Genomic DNA, 18,604 nt, shown 5'->3' on the forward strand with positions numbered 1-18,604 from the left:
GTGCCCTGGGGCTTTCTTCGTCTGTAAGGAGCTGATGGTGTTGGATACGATTGTTGGGGTGTCAGGAAAGGGAAGTTGTACGAAGCAGGGGTATTAAGGAAGTTATTGACCACCAGGCTGACCCGTTGAATATGGTTATTGTCGTACAGAATGGGGTTAAGAGTGAATGTATCTTCCATATAGTCCGCAAAAGATTTAGCTTTATCTTCTTCTGTATATGAAATTTCCCTAGGTCCATGGGATAGGTTTATAAGGTTTCTTGAATTGCGGAAAATATCAAATAGGGAATTATCGTCTATAGCTAGGCTATTTAGGAAATTGGTCCATTTTTTGGTTTTAAAGTTCTCGATTCTGTTGTTGATTTCCTTTTGCTTAGAGTTTAGTTCGTGTTTGAGTTGTGGATCCCTGGTGATCTGCCATCTTTTAGGGATCCGGTTTTTCTCTTTAGTACTCTTTCTTATATGAGCAGGCAGGAAGAGGAGAAGCTTGTTCACGTAAAAAAAGTATTGGTGGTTTCCCTTAAAGCAGAATTGAGGCAGGTGGTAAATTTTGAGACTTCTTGAATTAGGCACATAGGTCAGGTTAAGTTTTTATTAAATAGGGTAAGGCATGCTAGGGCTGTCTGTCTAAAGGGAGAGATACCATCCTGTATGAATTTCGAAGGAAAATTGACTTTTAGTGGGTATTTAAAGTAATGCATGTAATTTTCATTCAAATTATATTTATACATATTTCTTATGTGAAAAATTCTGGTATATGCTGAATTATTCTAAATTACTTTGTTCAAGAAAGATAGTGAATACACAGATAGATTTGTACATGCCGAAAATGAAAAATATTAAATATATATGGGCAAGGCATCCAAAAACTTAAATCATGATAATGACTAAAATCCACCAATGTGAACAATGGCCTTGCACCTCTTTGGAAAGATTGTGAAACTCATGTTCGTATATTGTTGTTTTTAATTAAGCATGATTCCAAATTCTCATCAATAAGACGATTGCAAGTTACGCTTGATGATGTTCATGCTTGGAAATGATTCTTCGCATGAATTTGTAGACCCGAATAAGGAAAAAAGAACAAACTCTAGTTTTTTCAGCTGATTATAGAGTCAGGAATACTATTGTAGAGTCTAGCAGAGAAACTTCTCTATGAAAACTGGAGTAGCAGGAAACTACACAAGAGAAGGGTTAAAGTACCCTTTATTAAATCTTTGAAAATTTATAATGCGTCAACTCAACGCTAACAAACTTCGTCTCTGCTTGGGCGGTAACTTAAAATCAAGTAATGAAACTAAAATCTGAAGATATTAACTATATATAGAACTAGACTACAGGGCTTAGCGAGATCCCGTAACTTAAACCCCCTTCAAAGCTAGTGGCAGCAAATAAATGCAATTAAGCTACTTGAACCAGCAATAAGCAAACGTATCTACGGCACAGGTGGCAACTAGAACCTAACTCTCTTTTCTCCTACGGAAACTCTGCTTTCAAATACTTCCTGCAAAGTAGAAATTTGCATTCCTTCACGCGCGCTACAACATTTAAATATTCTGGCACTGACAATTAGGGGGGTGAAAGCTTATAGGAAAGTGTATGAAATTAAATTTTAACTTGTTAGTCAAAATAAATATAAATCCCGAAACTATTCCATGTGTTAAAATTCAACATATCTTCCTTCTCCAGGTCTTTCAAAGCAGACCACATATGCTGTAAAAGTTCACATTTGTTTTTCTCCAGTGTTTCTATATGAGCAAAGACATTCGACTTTCGAGCTCTCTCTCTCTCTCTCTATATATATATATTTTTTAATCCAGCCATAGGATTTCAAAGTTACCAGTGTAAATATTAAAGGAAGAAAAATTTAATTCTGTTACAATAGCGTTAAGAAGAGTTTTTTTAACAAAGCCTAACAACACTTTGTTGTTTCTGAAATTCTGAAACCTGCTGCGAAGAATTTCTTTCATATTTAAAACTGTTGTTTTGAAATAGCAAATGCTAGTGTCAGAATTATTTTCTTGGCTATACTTCAACAGGCTTCGAAAGTGAATCAAAGTTTCTCTTTCAAAATCTTGAGCAAAAAGACAGAATTCGTTTTCAAATGAAATAACTTCTCCTAACATCGAAAAAATTTGTGTTTCCCTTCCCCTGTAGTTTTTCATTAAGATGAGATGAGATGCAACGTCTGTCATGAAATAAAATTTTTGGATCCACTATTCGGTTGTTAGTTCTACATAATAAACATGCGTTTCAGGAAGAAATGTTTTAATTTCTGTTAATAAGGACGCGAAACGTTTCAAAACGTTTCCTCTTGATAACAAAAGTACTTTACTATGCAGCAAATCTGTGTACTCACTCTCCATTTCAACTAAAAATTCTTTAAACTGGCGATGATTAATTGTTAGCTATAATGGAAATGATAATCTTAATGAACAGTTCTATAACTATGCAATTTTGGGGGGGGGGAAATATCTGCGCGCAAACTAGCAAAAAGCCCGTTTATTACGCCGGTCATACTTTTCGCCCCGTCTGTTGCAATTGAGACAATTTTATCGAGAAGAATATGATGTTTTCCAATGTATGCAGTCACAGCATTTGCTATATCCTCTCCACGTGTTTGACCTTTGATTGGCAATAACCCTAAAAGTTCTTTGAGATCTGAAGATGAAATAAATCGTACAAAAAGTAAAACTTGTGCTTGGAAAAAAAAAAAAAAAAAAAAATGTGTCACAAGACTTGTCAACTGCTATTAATAAAGCTAAAACCAATTTATGATCTTCAACTTGCTGGTTGGTTACATTCGAAGACATTTTGATTGTTCTGTCTTTCTTCACTTGCTTTAGCAGAAATGGTAACTCTTTAATTTTCTTAGAATATCTGCTTTGTTCTTAAAATCTCGAAATAGCTCTCCGGATGCATTTATAAAAACAACATTTTCTGCTCTCTTTCAGCAATTTCTTTTCTAATGACAAAACTTGCAATACTAACAGTATTGGAAGCCTTGGCATCCAGTAACTAAATACAGAATTTAATTTTTATGGATTCTTCTGAAGTTCGTCAACTGTTTTCTTCCTTGCATCACTGACGGGATATTTATGACACATGTTTATTTTTGAAGCGTCTCACATTTCATTTCTTATTATTAGACAATTTTTCCTAATGACATAAGACAGGTTGGAAGGCCATTTGAGTTTCGAATGAAACGCGAAAGTCTCAGTCCATTCAACAAAAAATTCCCAGTGGATTTTTCATCTTCCGTTTTTCTTTGCTTCTTGTTTGTAGTCTATGTTGCTACGAGAAGGAATGAATAGAGCCAGAAATAGCAAAATAAGGACCAGCCAACAGCAGTTAGGCAAGAAAACAACGGTATCTCGGAGCATAAGGAAATAGGAAATGAGCTTTTACACCCATGAATTCATTCTTCCTTTTAAGTGGTTTTTAAATAAAACAAAGGGAATCTCTTGCATTAACCACTCCCCAACAAGCCTCCTGACTGACTGGCTCATAGACGAGGTGCTACACCTAACTACTCCTAATCAAATTGGACTAGAAGAAGCTGCAAGCTTCAGTATAAAGGTGGGATGTGCGGTTAACGAGCGCCAGACATAGTTATAAAAGAAAAGCCAGTGATTGCAAAAACATGTTTCTGTAATACGCTTAAAATGCTATAACATATCCATATACAAAAATACATAATATTACAATACAAAAGAGTCGGAGCATGTACAGTATAAATGAGTAAGAATTAATTAATAAATCTTAATACTGTCGTTGGCCTTTTGCAATTAACATGATCATTATAACCGTAACTGAGATAAGGAATGGTATTATTATGGGATTTTTCAAAAGAATGTCACAGCCAGCTTGGCCATATACTTTTTAATTTTAAAGATTTCCTATTCACGGTGAATCATCAAGTTCCTAATGAACCACCGGCAGTTCACCGCTTCCCGAGGTATAATATTTTGAGCAGTTTGGTGCTTAAGCATAGAAGTTTTGCAGGCATAATTTTGAATGGGATGCAACATAGTCTTGTACAAGAGTATCTTATTATCAGTAGAAATAACGTTGTTTCGAACAATTAAGGGAGCAAGTCTACGTTTATGCACTCGGAACGTGGCAAGAATTTGTGTGATGTGTGAGGACCAAGTGAGCCAGATATCAAGAATAACACCTAAATATCAGGCCTGCTTAGTCTAGGGGATTGGTGTACACAGAAACGTGCAGATTAGAGTCGATATTCCTTTTTTTTTTTTTTTTTTTGTATTAACATCAGATTGAATACATTGATTTTAATCTTCCAGGCTCAAAGCCAGGACTCCATTGCATGGATGTGATTCTGTAATGCTTGTAAGACTGAGCCATGAGATGCACTTTGTGAGAGAATTGGTGTGTCATTTGCATACAGAACGAGGCGTGTGTGTTATATATGGGATGTTGTTCGTGTAAATATTGAATAGGATGGAGTTAAAAGGAGACCAATATGAAACACCAACCTGTAAAGATCTGAGGTAGAAATTGTGTAGTTGACACGAACGATGAAGTATCTGTCTAACGACGAAGTTAAAATCTCATAAAACGAGCGATCCAGGCAGTGACACAATCGAACACAGATATTAGTGTTATTCCTGCTGGTAAAATTGTACTGAAAGCAGTACGATGCCTATATATCAATACATCAGTGAAAATCTTACTAGAATCAGTACATTGGCAATTTTAACTTAATACACAAAATAACGTAAATATAAATTTTCGTGTCAAAATATCTGGGTTTTTTTTTAAATATGTTTCCAATTTGAAGTTTTGTTCATATTATATGCAACCCAAACATCGTCTATGCATTTTATTTTGCCTAAATTCAGTTTCTAGAAGAATTTTGTTTTAGACACTGGAAAAAACTTAAAATTTGAAAGGTCTAGAAGCTAAAAATCCTAATATTTTGAAACTAAATTTCAGTTTTACATTGTTTGGTTTCTCATTCAAATTAAAATTGTCATTGAATGATATATTACTTCAAAGCATTTCATTAGTTAAAATTTTGCGTATGACAATTACTGTGACAGCACAATTTGATGTATAATCAGTTCAATGAAAACGCCGAAATCGGTATAAGCAAACTTCCTAGGAATAACATTGGCGGATATATTTTTAGCTGCTTTCCTGCTCGCGTAAAATTTGACGGCCTTTGTATTGTAGTTTCAAGATTTTCTTGCTTTTAAGTGCGAGTGCCAGTGTGTGCTATTTTGCGGAAGAGCCGCGGTTTGCCGACCAATGGATTAGACCAATATGTGAGAGATGACTGCAGCAAGAAGATGCAAATAATTCATTTGAAGAGATGCGCTTGAACAACGTCGGAAATTTCTTTTTCAATACTTTCTCATGACACCTCATCAGTTCGATGAATTTCTAGTCCTTGTTGAATAATTTATCACAAAGCAAAATACTAATTTTCATTAGAATATCTTACAGAAGAATCTCTGCATATATCTAATTTATTTTATTTATGAATTTTGTTGATAAATCAAAATTATTAATTGCATATTTCCATTTCAGACAGTGAGCTTTCATGCAAGACACTAAAAACATTTTTGCATGAGGCATTTACTTCACTTAATAAAATTTGTTTAATTAATGTAACAAAAAGATTATATTTTATTATAATGTGTATAGGATTTATAGGGTTACTAAATATTACACTTAAAAGACAAGGAATTTCTAATACAGGAAAATTTTTAAAACGTTTTATGCCTTAATAGATTTTTAGAAAAGTAAGGGCGGTAAAGTCGCTGAACACTGGTAGTTCGGAAATTTCTTCTATCCCTACATCCATGGCTCTGCTTGCAATCAAGAACTGCCCTTTCCTAGTCCTGTGACTGAATACCTTAGAAGTAGTATAGGAAAAACTACTTCTGCCTCAATGAATTTTACGGAAGATGCCTCAACCACATCTTCTGTAAAATGCTGACAACTAATATTTCTTCTTTTTTCCCCATCTTATAATATGGCAGAATTTTACTTATTTTGGCAATCCTGTGATTGAGGCTTCTATTTTGTTTCACGTTTTCAGATTCATTACTTGATAAAACACATGAATTCACTTTTGTGTTATCTGATTAATTTTTAGAGCCAGTCTTTTCAATTAATAAAGCAAGGACAACATTTTGTTAAGATTAATTTTCTTTAGATTTTTTTTTAAATGTTTGTTTAAAATCTCAGAAATCAAATTCTTCAGTATACCTTCTTGTATAAAGTATGTTCATTTCAAGACTGGCTGTATAATCATAAAACATCCAAGCCTCATTATCTGTAATATACTATATGCAAAGAATTCTTAATATGAGGTAAATCATGAGAAAAATTTTACCACTGGTGACAAACTTTTTGTTTGTTTATCTACGACAGCTTTAACTTCATACTCTTTGAAGGTGCAGAATCAAAAGAATCCAAATTTAAAGTTTGAGTAAATGCAGATTGCAATTCACAGAAAATATGAAGAAGCATTTTCATTAAAACACTCAAACTGAACATTTATTGGAAATTGAGCAATACATAAAGAACTGCAAATGCTTTTGCTCAAAAAGTAATGATGTTAATGTCAACAAGTTATTCATAATCAAAAGAGAAGAGAAACAAGTGGAAAACAAAATTAGGCAAAGTAATTACAAATCAAATATAATCTCAAATATCTTGTTCAGGTTTTTGAAAATTATGCATAAATTTAAATCACCACTTCATAATATTACAAGAAAAAAGGACAAATGTTTCAATACTAATCCAATTCTTAATATCTTTGATGTTAATCTTGCAGAGGATTAGATGAAAGTATTAAAATATAATTCCAACTTTTCAAAGATATCCAAACCTTCAGTTCTTCAAATTAATGCTCCTATCGAAAAAGCTTTAAATTCTCTAAATGAAACAACAGAAAGATGCAGTCCCCTACTCAATTACTCATAACACGAATTTTAATAACAAATTGTTTCAAATCTTAAAGGAAAGCCTTATGTGAAATTCATTCTAATCTTAACATTATTTCCAGAGTTAATAAGGCAACGAGATAGCGTGATAATGATGTACTAGGCATCTTTCAGATAGACAGAGTCGTGATTAAATCAATGCAAAACACAAGGTTGTTACTTTGCCTAATTTTATGTATAACACACAATTTTAACAAAATTATCTTCTAAATCAAAGTGAATAAGAAACTGAAAATATACAAATTTCACTACATTTGGCAGTGCAGTGCTGTTTTGGGGATTTAATGAAATTTTAAAATTTGGTCAAAAAGTTTGCTTTTGGTGATCAAATTCATCAGAAAGTTTGCCATTGCTGATTAAAATCTGCAAGTTTAACACTTTTACAATTATAATATCATGTATTTTTATATAAATATAGTCATATATATTTTCTTAAGAAAAGTTGAGAGTTCAAGGTTGGAAGACCTCCTTTGTGAATGAGGTAACTTGTTGCCGAAAACCCTTAAAGATATCTGGTGAGTGGCTGGCCAGATTTTTGGTCTTTTACAACCTACTTTTATTTGAATCAAAGTGGAAGATCTAGTAAATTCTCTTGTTGTCAGGTTACATGCACTTTGACTAAGTCATTCAAGATATGCATGAGCTTTCCTGGACATTACAGCCAGTCATGGCTGAGTGGATAATACCACTGAATTTTGAAAAAACATCCCTAGTTTGACATGCTAAATAAATGGCTGCCTATGTAAGAAATGGAATTAAAATTAAAAGAATGAAAAGAACTTGAACACAGAAATAACTCTCAACAAATACAGAAAACCTGAAAATATTACGAAGGGCAAAAATTAAAATAATAAAAGTGGGAAATGAGAATACAGGAAAATAATTTTAAGCAATATCAAGAATGTTAATTAAAATTGCTAACTAAAAAATACACATAAAAAGGGAATGTTCACATAAAAAGTAACCTCACTGAATAATGAAAAAACGCAGATAATTTTATAATTTGACAGGCAAAATTTCAGTTCACATTTATCTGAAGATCTGATTCGTCACTATGATTAAAAAACAACTATCTTAAATGAATAAGAGTGAAGGGGAGAAAATTTGAATGAAACATCATTTTCATATATATAGTTTTAGAATAAAGAAGGCATTTGATAACATTTCACACTATTTTCCTTTCAATAAGAGTTATCACTTGGTTAACTGGAATAAAAAAAAAATTACTTAATGAATCGTAAATGAAGCTAAGTTACTTAGATTCTGGCAAAACACTCAGGGAAAGAATCTTGTGTGAAGGACTATAAGGAAACTAGTGCATATTTACATTTGACATGGAGATAGCCATTAAAACTACCATGTAGTCAGCCTGTTTGCCGGGATTCGAACCACTAGTGCTCAGTAATTTTATTGCTTTGCTGCTTCTGGGCATATTATGAATGAAATGAAATGGAGAGGAGAAAAAAATGACTTCATATAGTAGTACATTTTTATTTGAGCCATTTACAAAAACTGGATTTATTTACATAAAGAAGTTTACTTCAAGAAATATTTTCCAGTATACTATAAAATTACTTTTTCTGTTGACATTCTATGATCGACTCATAGATCTCATTAGTATGCAACAATAAAACTGCATAGCAAGACGATCAAATTTGTCACATCAAAATTGTAGCAAAACTATAAATTTACAGGGCACATCATATATATACATATAGAAATTCCACCTTTTGAAAAGTGATAAAACTGCCCAAATAAGTTAAACTGAGATTTCCTGTTACATTTTAAAACATTTTTTACACAACCATATTTTATATACTACAACTACTCTTTTTTACATTAAAATTCTAAATTCAGATATTTATCTAAAAAAATTCTACATTTACACATTTACATCCGAATAAACATAAAATATACATTATAAATAATTATGCCATTTACATGTGTCTTGCATATAAATACATAACAGCTGAAGATTAAATTGCTGACAAGAATAGATTTTAATAAAAATGACAAATAGTGGAGTTAAATAAATATGAGATAATATTTATTTAACTCCACTATTTATTGTAAATATGTGGAGTTTCTGGAGCTAAAAATACTACATTTTAAGATTAGAATGTAATTAAAACACAAATCATATGATTTCTGAACAAATTCTAATTGAAAACTGCTTTACTTCATAAAATATCCAAAAATAACATTTCTTTTAAAAATACATTATTTCTATAGCTTTCAATTGAATCATTTATAGAAAAAAGTTCACAATTTCTACATAAAATTCATATTAATTGAAATGAGAAAAGGAACATAACAATCTAAAATAACTAAACAGAATTCTAAAACAGGACAAGTAACATAATATGCAGATGCATTTTACATTCGCATTAGTATGCTCAATGACTGTATTTTACTATTTTAATCTACTGCTGTAAAATATAAATTCTTTAATAATGTTTACATTTATAAATAAAATGTTTAATACTTTTAAATAGTTGAGGAAAAGAATCATAAACTGAAAACTATTTGTCACATGAGAGACGATGGGGGGGGGGAGAAGAAGGAATATTATACTAGTGCATCACTGTATTTACTCTTTAAATTAACAACATTCCTATAAAGTCAGACAATATCCTTTAACCACTAGGCATGAAACAAATTTTTTGTTGCATAAAATATGGAAAATAAAATGCAAACTAAAATGAAACAAGAGGGAATCATTCTAAAATGGTTTATTGTAATTAACTCAATAAATGATATAAAATTCTCTTTGTAGTACAAGAATATACAGGTTTAAAATATACATTCATTATTGTTTTTTTATAAAATCAAAAATGTTTTACTATATTAGCTTAAAATTAATATATTTAATTTTAGAGAGGAAGATAGATAAAATGTTCATCTACAGTGAAACCTTTCATAGTAACTATCTTTCAAAGTGATCAATATTTCTGAGAAAATAAATTAAAACTGATATCAGTATAATACTATTTGTTACAATGACCATTCACTATCCCAACTGAGACCATCAAAATGTTTAAATTTTCTCCAAAACTAAAGTATTTTAGACATTAGATAAGTCAAGAAGATAGTTTTCAGTTAATTATCACAAACGATGGTACAGAGCCCTAACTATTCATATAACAGTACCACAAAACTTTTTTTTAAAACAAAAGTATCCTAATATTATTTCTGTGCGATATGCTTCTGAAAAATAAATCAATTATAGGAAGGAAAAAAAAAAAAAGAAAGAAATTTAGAACTTAATTCTAGTGAGTGATAAGATATAAAATCAAAACCAGTAAAAATCCAAAATTTCCCAATAAAAATTCTATACACAAGGTGATTCGATCCAATATGATTGTAATCTGAGAAAGATTTACTTAATGAAACTCAAAATATTTTAGAAAGGGACAAGATTAATGAAAGGACAAATTTAAGTAGTGCTAATTTCACTGAATGAATATTTTAATCGGTAATAAGCATTTTGAAAATCACTACATAAAATTTATAATGTAAGGTTTTAGTAATTTTTTTCCTCTTAACCAGTAGGAGGAGAATGCAATTATTTCCCCGTTATTTAAAAACATTATTTACTTATTTATTTTAGAAAATTAATCATAACACAACATTTTCTCTGGGATATGTTTCATTGCTATGTTATTCATCATCATCTTTGTGTTTAATTCATAATTTTATTCAGAAATCTGTATACCACAGTTTACTTAACTGATACCAACAGCACTGAATGGAATAAAGCCTTTTGAAGGATAAGCAAATCAATAATTGACATTATCGACAGTCACTCTCTTTAAGATGACCACTGCCATAAAAGATCAAAATGATTTAGGGCTATGATTAGTTGTCTTAGAAAGGGCTCATTGGACTCACTGAAATAATTAGCAACATTAAAACAAATTACATTTAAATGTTGAAAACCGTTACTGCTGATGATTACAATTCAGCAGTGAAAAATAATGTCTCAGCAGTATTCATAAGTCACCTAAAAAGAAGATAAATTTACATGTTTGTCCAATTTACATAGTCTAAAAGGTGAAATCAAAAATATTTTATTAATAATTTCATTCAAAGCCATTTTCATTTCCCTCTATAATACTGATCAAAGTACAAGTAATGTTCATTCAAGGCATATATTTTAAAAGGAAATCATGGTCAGCAACTTGACAAAAGACAGCAACAGATTTCTTTCTGGCCCATAAAGGAATGTTAAAAATTCTATTCTTTTGACAAATAAGAGTGATAAGAAAAAAAGAAATGGTGATCATATTTGATAAAAATAAAATAAACATTTAAAAAATAAATCTGTTTTGATGAGGTTAATGCATAATTAAATGAATTTATGTCTAGTATGCATATCTTGCTTTAATATATATATAACCAGAAAAGGAATTCAAATAATAGGATTTCTTAACAAAACTTTGTACCAAGTTAAAATTATACATGGATTTACTTTGATATAACTTTTACCAGCGAGACGGATATAGAAAGAAATATAGCAAGTGATCTTAGATGTCGTCTACAGCATAAACAATTATCTCATTTATTTATTATGCCATTATTCAGCAAGTAACAAAACCTACATTTATATGTTCTTTCTCACAAAATTCTTCACCAAATAAAAATCTAAATGCGCAAAAGAGGCATTTAAAGAGTTTACTTTAATTTTCTAACTAGGAATTTCAACAACAAATATCTTCAATGGAATTTTTTTAATAATTTTTTTCACACCTAACAGATTTATCGCTTAAAAAAAATCTGTATTAAAAATGTCTTAAAAAAAGAATTTCTTTCTCTGCATATGCATGCTAAAAAAACATTAAAATTAAAAAAAAAAATATTAAAATGTTATTAGGGTACAAAATATAAGGCACTATAAACAACTTTTATTTATAATACTAATTCCTAAAAATCCAATTTCAACAGGATCTAAAATGAAATTTAGCATTACCACCATGAAAAAATAGTAGTGATACAAAACAAAATTTCAATAAATGTTACTTAGCAAGCACCCAACAAGTCCAAGGTAAATGAAAAACTGAAAGTATTAATCACTTTTTTCAAATATATGCATCTTAAGATAAAAATTGCAGCCCCCCCAAAAAAAAACCATAAAGCCTCCCACTAAATTATTAGTTTCATTTAAATAACCTTTTCTTTAAGTACTTATTACTTTTTATGTCTATGCTCTAATTTATTCCAGGCATTACCAGTTGACCCATGGTACATCACTGGTGTCCCCCATACCTTTACCTTTATGATTCCTAGCCTTTTATTTTACCTTCAAACACTTAAATTGGTTTCCTATTTTGCTCTTATTTTGATTATTCCCCCCTAATTACACATAAAATTTTGAAATGAAATTGACATTATAATAATCTTTGATTTTTGAAGTTGGAAATGTCTGTAGGAAACAACCTTCAATTTTTTTAGATGGGGGCAGAAATCAGTGCTTAGAAAAATGCAACAAATTTATCATAATTTCTTTTTGATATTTTTCATAATATGTATAATTACTAAAAGATATTTTAATACAATACAGTCAAAAGTCGTTAATCCGGACTCGTCGGGACTTCGGCGATTCCGGATTATCGATTTTTCCAGATTATAGATCATCACTTTAAATCTGGTAACATGGCATGCAGAAATTACAAAATTAAAAATATGAAACTGTAATTTATGAAATAAAGAACAATTATGATCAAAAGGGTATCAAAATTTACAAAAAGAAAAAGCTTAATATTTATTTGTTTACTTTATTAAACATTTCTTTCAATGTAAAGTGTTTAAGTTGCTTCGTTTCATGTGATAATACTTTCTCTTTAATTCTATTAAACAGACATAATTTCCTGTTTAGTTACTTATAATGACGAGGAACTTGATTTAAAACATATCAAAGACGCAGTACATCGAGATGAAATACTACATTTAGTAAGGAATTATAAGCCAAATAAAATAAAAACATCTGCACTGAAGATAAGGATAGTGCTGACAGATTAAAAACCATAATTTTCAGAAACAAAAGTCTTTAATAACGTTTACTGCCTTTACAGACATTGTACCAGTTACGCATTTTGTGTTACAGAACATCAGTAAAATATTACTGGACAGTGTAGGAAGTTCATTTCTCATTATAATTTTAAGTTTTAAATTTACACATATATTTATAATAATATTTTGCGATAATACCAAATACATATGAAACACAGTCAAAGTGCTACATTAGACAGAGAGAGAGAGAAAAAAGAAAACTATGAACTATTTGAAGTTAATATATTAAAAATATAATCCAGGTGGATATATGTAACAATATTATACAATTTTACAAATACAGAGTACATATAACAAAATAAAGAAAATTTAACCTAATATTTAGTCAACTAGTAGATATGTGACAATAAACAGGTAGACCAGTATTTGGGGGGGGGGGAATAACTTATAAAATATAGCAAATAAGTAAAAAATTAAAGGTAATCAAAAGCTCATCAAAGCTTGATGAATTTTGAAATTTGCAAGATTGCATTTTGCCCAATGCATAAATATTATTTCTAAGCTTTTCTTATTTTTGTATATTAATACATTTGATTTAAATTATGTTAAACTAAATTTAGCATAACACTGGCATTACTACTTAAAGCTTTTATTTTCAAAATTTTAACCTTTACCTTTTAGAATTATCACTTTTGTATAAACGAAATTAACTTTAATGAAATGAAAAGCAAAGTCTGTACACACACACACACACACACACACACACACAAAAAAAAAAAAAAAAAGGATGAAAATTTAAATAATCAGAAAATAACACATACTGTATTGTTTTAAACGTAATTTTCAATATTCAAATCTTGTAACATTTTGCTATTTAGATTTAAAGATCAAATTTAATTTGATAAATCTTTTTGACAAATTAATGACATTAACTACAATTAATTTTAAGCTAAAAAAAAAAATCCTTGAGTGCTAAAGATTTGATTCAATCAAACTTAAGAAATTTAAAAACAAATGAAAAAAATTAAATAATAAATAATTGTTTCCTTAATCACAATGTTTTTCACATACTTTAGTTGAATAATTTAAATCATTTAACTATTTTTGGGGATGTAATGAAACATGAATGATAATAATATTAGTGCAAACATGCAAAAATTATTTAAGCCAAATATCTCAAATGATTTTAATAAGTATATTATGTTTTAAAAAATAACAATGAAACATACCAAAATAATATTTAACAAATTATTAAATGCCATGTCTCACAGAGATTAATATAAAAAATTGTAAAGGGATATGAGATACCTATGTGAGAGTTCTTTATAATAATATATGTGATTCTTTAGAATTCTTTAGAATGATATAATATAAAATATTAATTCTGCATTAGAGTAAATAAACTCAAAACCTTTATAAATGACAATTTACTTAGCACTTGCAAATCCTACTTTTGATAAAACAAATTCTGAAAACTGCCTACAATATGCATAAAATGTATTATTAAAAAGTAAATAAGATGTAAATCATTATGACAGCTCAGATTAACTATGTTAAAATAATAATTTTTAGTAATAAAATTTCTACAAATCATTAAAACAAGTTAATTATTAGAAAGAAGTAAAAAAAAAAAAAAAAAAATAGGAAGTTACATAAAAGCATACAAAGATATCACACTCATCCTACAATTCTATTTTAGAAAGAATAAATAAATTTTTAATATTAGAACACACAATAAACATAACCATATTTAATACGGATAATACCAGTTAGCTTTTTGCTTACTCCTAGTGTTTAACAATCAGGGAAAAAAGCACTATTACCAGAAAAAAAAAAGTCACACTTCAACAAACAAAACATTCCACTTATTTGAAGAAATGGTTATATGAAAATAATTTTCAAAGGTTTAAGGTTTTAAAGTTTGGTCACACGGATTTCCATGCAAGGATAAAACGAAAACAAAACAACTTTAAAATTGCTGCGTTTTACCATCTACAATTACAGCAATTACAACTGATAGTGATTTTGAAAGGTTTCTTTTCTGCCATCATATTCTCCACTTTTGCCCTGTCAAAAGAGTGCAAAATCAGTGATGGCAAGAATGAAGGGCAGTAAGCTTAAGAGATTTTTAGATATACTTTCATGTTTCCCATATGTAAAGAAAGATGTGTGTTCCATGAGAAAAATATTAGATAAACTCTAAAGTATTTTTTTTTTCGGTAAAATGATAAGCCCATTTTAAAATCCTGGTAAATATGAAAAACTGATAATTTTTAAAATCGTCAATTATTTTCATATTTAAATAATCTTAACACTACTTTAGATAAGAAGTTATTTAAAAAATAGTGAAGTAAACCTGTTATGAAATCCAAATCAGAGCACTGAACTATCATTTTTTTTAATAATAATTGTATTGTCTGCAAGTATCAACTAGCAATTTTTATGTTAACTGATCTTTTTAAAAAACCAACTATTTAATAAAGGAAATCCATGGATGCTAAATATAATGTATAAAAAGAGAATCTATTTAAATGGAAATCACTTTTATATGAACAGCATTGATTGCATTTCCAGAATCTGACTTTGAAATCAATTTTAAAAAAATGTAGTATGCTGTATTGTTTATTTAGTAGCATGATAATTATTAATGAAATTCTTCATACCTTGTGATCTTGATTTGAGTAGAAGAAATGTTAATAAAAATGACAAATTATGAAATTCTTAGAGTTAATCTCAGACAGCAAAATTTCGTGAAAGTTCGCAATTTATGCCCTATGTCTCATACCTTTGCTTTTCTTTTTTCAATAAAATTACTACCACAATTAAAATCAGCACTGGATTTGTATCAGTGAAGTGAAACATTATTAGCACACTAGGATTAAAATGCTGTTTTTCAATACAGTAAGAAATTGTACAAAAAAATGTGTAGCAATTTTGCTTAGAATTAAGGCAGAACAGAACCTATTCCATCCACATGTTATAAAATTTCTGACATTATTATTAGTTTAGGGAGGAAAGCAGACATATTCTTGTCCTGAAAGAAATTGCCCACATATTTTTTGCAAACTTTATTGTTACAGCTTCTCAAAGAAGGAATACCTTCAAAAGAATCGCAGAATTTTAGTCTCAAAATTAAGGAAAAAAAATAATGTGTATCTGTGAAATATGACTTATTGTATATAACTTCAGTAAAATAGGACATTTAGTCACATGCTTTTGCAGGAAAAAAAAAAAAGTTATGCTGAAAACGTTCCTTCTAAAAGCTCTTTTTTTAAGGCAGCTAAATATTGTGACCTCGCACAATCTTTAACTAAGGAGATTAGTATTATTTATTTGTCAAGCAGTTAAAATAAAATTTTGTGGTGTGAACACATACTGTATTTCTTTATACATATATATATTATCTAATGCATCTTGAGCAAAGAGGCAATAAAACTTAAGTATTTTTTTCTACCTAATTTACTTTTCCTACCTTGAAAAATTTTTCCTCTTCTGAAAAAAAAAAAAAAAAAAAAAGAGAAGGTGAAGAGCCAATTAAAGGACAGAAGTGTAATGAATGATCATACATCTTGTAACAAACGAACTGAAACAGAAACAAGATTTCCCAAGAAGGATACTTAATTAATTAATTAATTAAAAAAAAAGGCTCAAAGCATTTACCTTATAATTCCAAATATAAGTGCATTCTTCCCCTTCAAAAATTTGCCTAGAATTCAGAACTCATACATAAGGCAAATAAGCAAAAAACGATCCTTTAATGTTCAAACATATTACAATGAAGGTGAAAACATAAGCAGGTAAAACAGGTGGAATATTTTGCAATCAAATTGCTCTAAAGTAAAATGCTAGATGCCAATGATAGGTTTGATTCTAATCCTGTTTGAAGCTAGCACATTTTTCTCATTTATTTGTTGTCTTCTGTATGATTTGTGGTATCTATCATTTTATTTTCTGTTTGAAAGATGAGCGCGTAGAGAAATTTTTATACATTGTACTTCAAACTACAAGTGACTCCATTTGCTGAAAATTCTAACAACAGTGTGGCTACTCGCTATTTCTCCATAAATGAAAAACAAGTACGGGTGTGGAAAAAGCTGCATGCAAATTTTCCCAAAATCAAAATTTCCATTTAGGGGACAATGCAGCAGACCATATAAACAGTTTTGAAAAATGCGATATTTGGGGATTTATTGCATGTGCTTGGTTAACAGAAAAGTATCTATATTCTTTGCAAGCTTAGTGAATCTGTATATAAACCAAACCTGTAATTTAGCTTTAGAAAAAAATGCCAAAAATTCTTGGCATATAGAAATGGGAATATACAATAGATAACAAATGGAATTGTACAGTAGATATGTTTGCTTCCAATCAAGAGAAACCACATCAAATAGCTTCTAGAAATTTTAATTTGAAACTAGCACTGTTTTGTCTGTATTTAAGAATTTCTATTTGATATCATAAGAACTATGGCTCATTTTCAAAGCTGATGTGCTTCACACCCTCACATTATATTGCTTCTTTTATACAATAAAACCTAACCTATAACTTTGAGATATTTATATCTGTATTTGTTACAGAAAATCTGATTACGCAGACAAGTGAAACAAATAAAGCTGAAAATATTTAGCATTAAATTATTTGAAAAATTTGAAGTTAGAAAAGTTTACTGAATTAGACCACACTTCCAAGTTTAAACTTCTGTCACCTGTTCTGTTGATGTTTAAATTTTTAAACAAAAACTGACTTTGAAAACAGTGCCAAAATTCTTAGAAATAGCTTTAAAATTTATTTTTAAGCTCAGTACTTTTACTAATACACTTGGCATCTCACTACTATATTAAAAAAAATATTGTTATCCCTTTTCAGATTAATCTAATCAGAAATATATTTTAAAAATGCACAGACCTTTCAGCAATGTATTAATACCTAAGTGAAAGTAAAAAGACTTGAAATGCATCTTGCTTTGCAAATATAAATAAATATTCTATAATAACTCAGATAAACTGATATCACTTTATAATTTTATGAAAACTTGAAAGGTATATGTGTACATATACATTTACTAACCATAAATATCACCAAGATGAACTAGTTTCTTCTCTAAAACTGTTTACCATAATATAATGTTATGTATAAATAAAAGGCACATTTTAATTAGAATAAAATTGATAATATGTATTATCTTCTTTTTACTTCTATAACAGTATTAATATGCTATTATACTAAACACTTGAAAATATTTATCTTTCAGTCAGTTACACAACTACATATTACCTTCTCAAATGCCAAAATCTGCTTATATTATTCGTTTTTAACAATTACTTTATATTTAGACTGTGAAATCTACATATGCATACAATAAAATCAAACAAGCACTTCACTGATTAAGAAGAGCATAGCCAAATCTTCACAGTATGCTTCCTGAAAGCACTTATATAATCAAATACTTTTTAACTATATTATGTGACTACATATCATTCAGATAATTTAGAAAATTGAATATGAATGCACTATCACAAATTCAAGCTATTTAAATATGCATGTTGTAGTAAAAATATATTCCAACAGCAATATAGGATGATAGAATGTGACACTTATACAAAATTAAAAAACAAT

At 29.3% G+C, this 18,604-nt stretch overlaps 1 protein-coding gene across 1 annotated transcript in view; it reads right to left on the minus strand.

The window, feature by feature from the left end:
* Positions 1-14,169: 14,169 nt before the first annotated feature.
* The window catches only part of LOC118180050 (metal-response element-binding transcription factor 2-like), a 74,916-nt gene continuing 70,481 nt past the window's right edge, over positions 14,170-18,604 (minus strand). The window contains exon 10 of the mRNA XM_085820339.1: positions 14,170-15,055. Within this exon, the coding sequence (XP_085676465.1) occupies positions 14,974-15,055 (82 nt within the window). The 3' untranslated portion in view covers positions 14,170-14,973. The remainder of the gene's footprint in view (positions 15,056-18,604) is intronic.

The sequence above is a fragment of the Stegodyphus dumicola genome, chromosome 7, assembly GCF_044657685.1.
Source record: "Stegodyphus dumicola isolate Sdum_Otavi_A_Nest chromosome 7, ASM4465768v1".
Taxonomy (NCBI): domain Eukaryota; kingdom Metazoa; phylum Arthropoda; class Arachnida; order Araneae; family Eresidae; genus Stegodyphus; species Stegodyphus dumicola.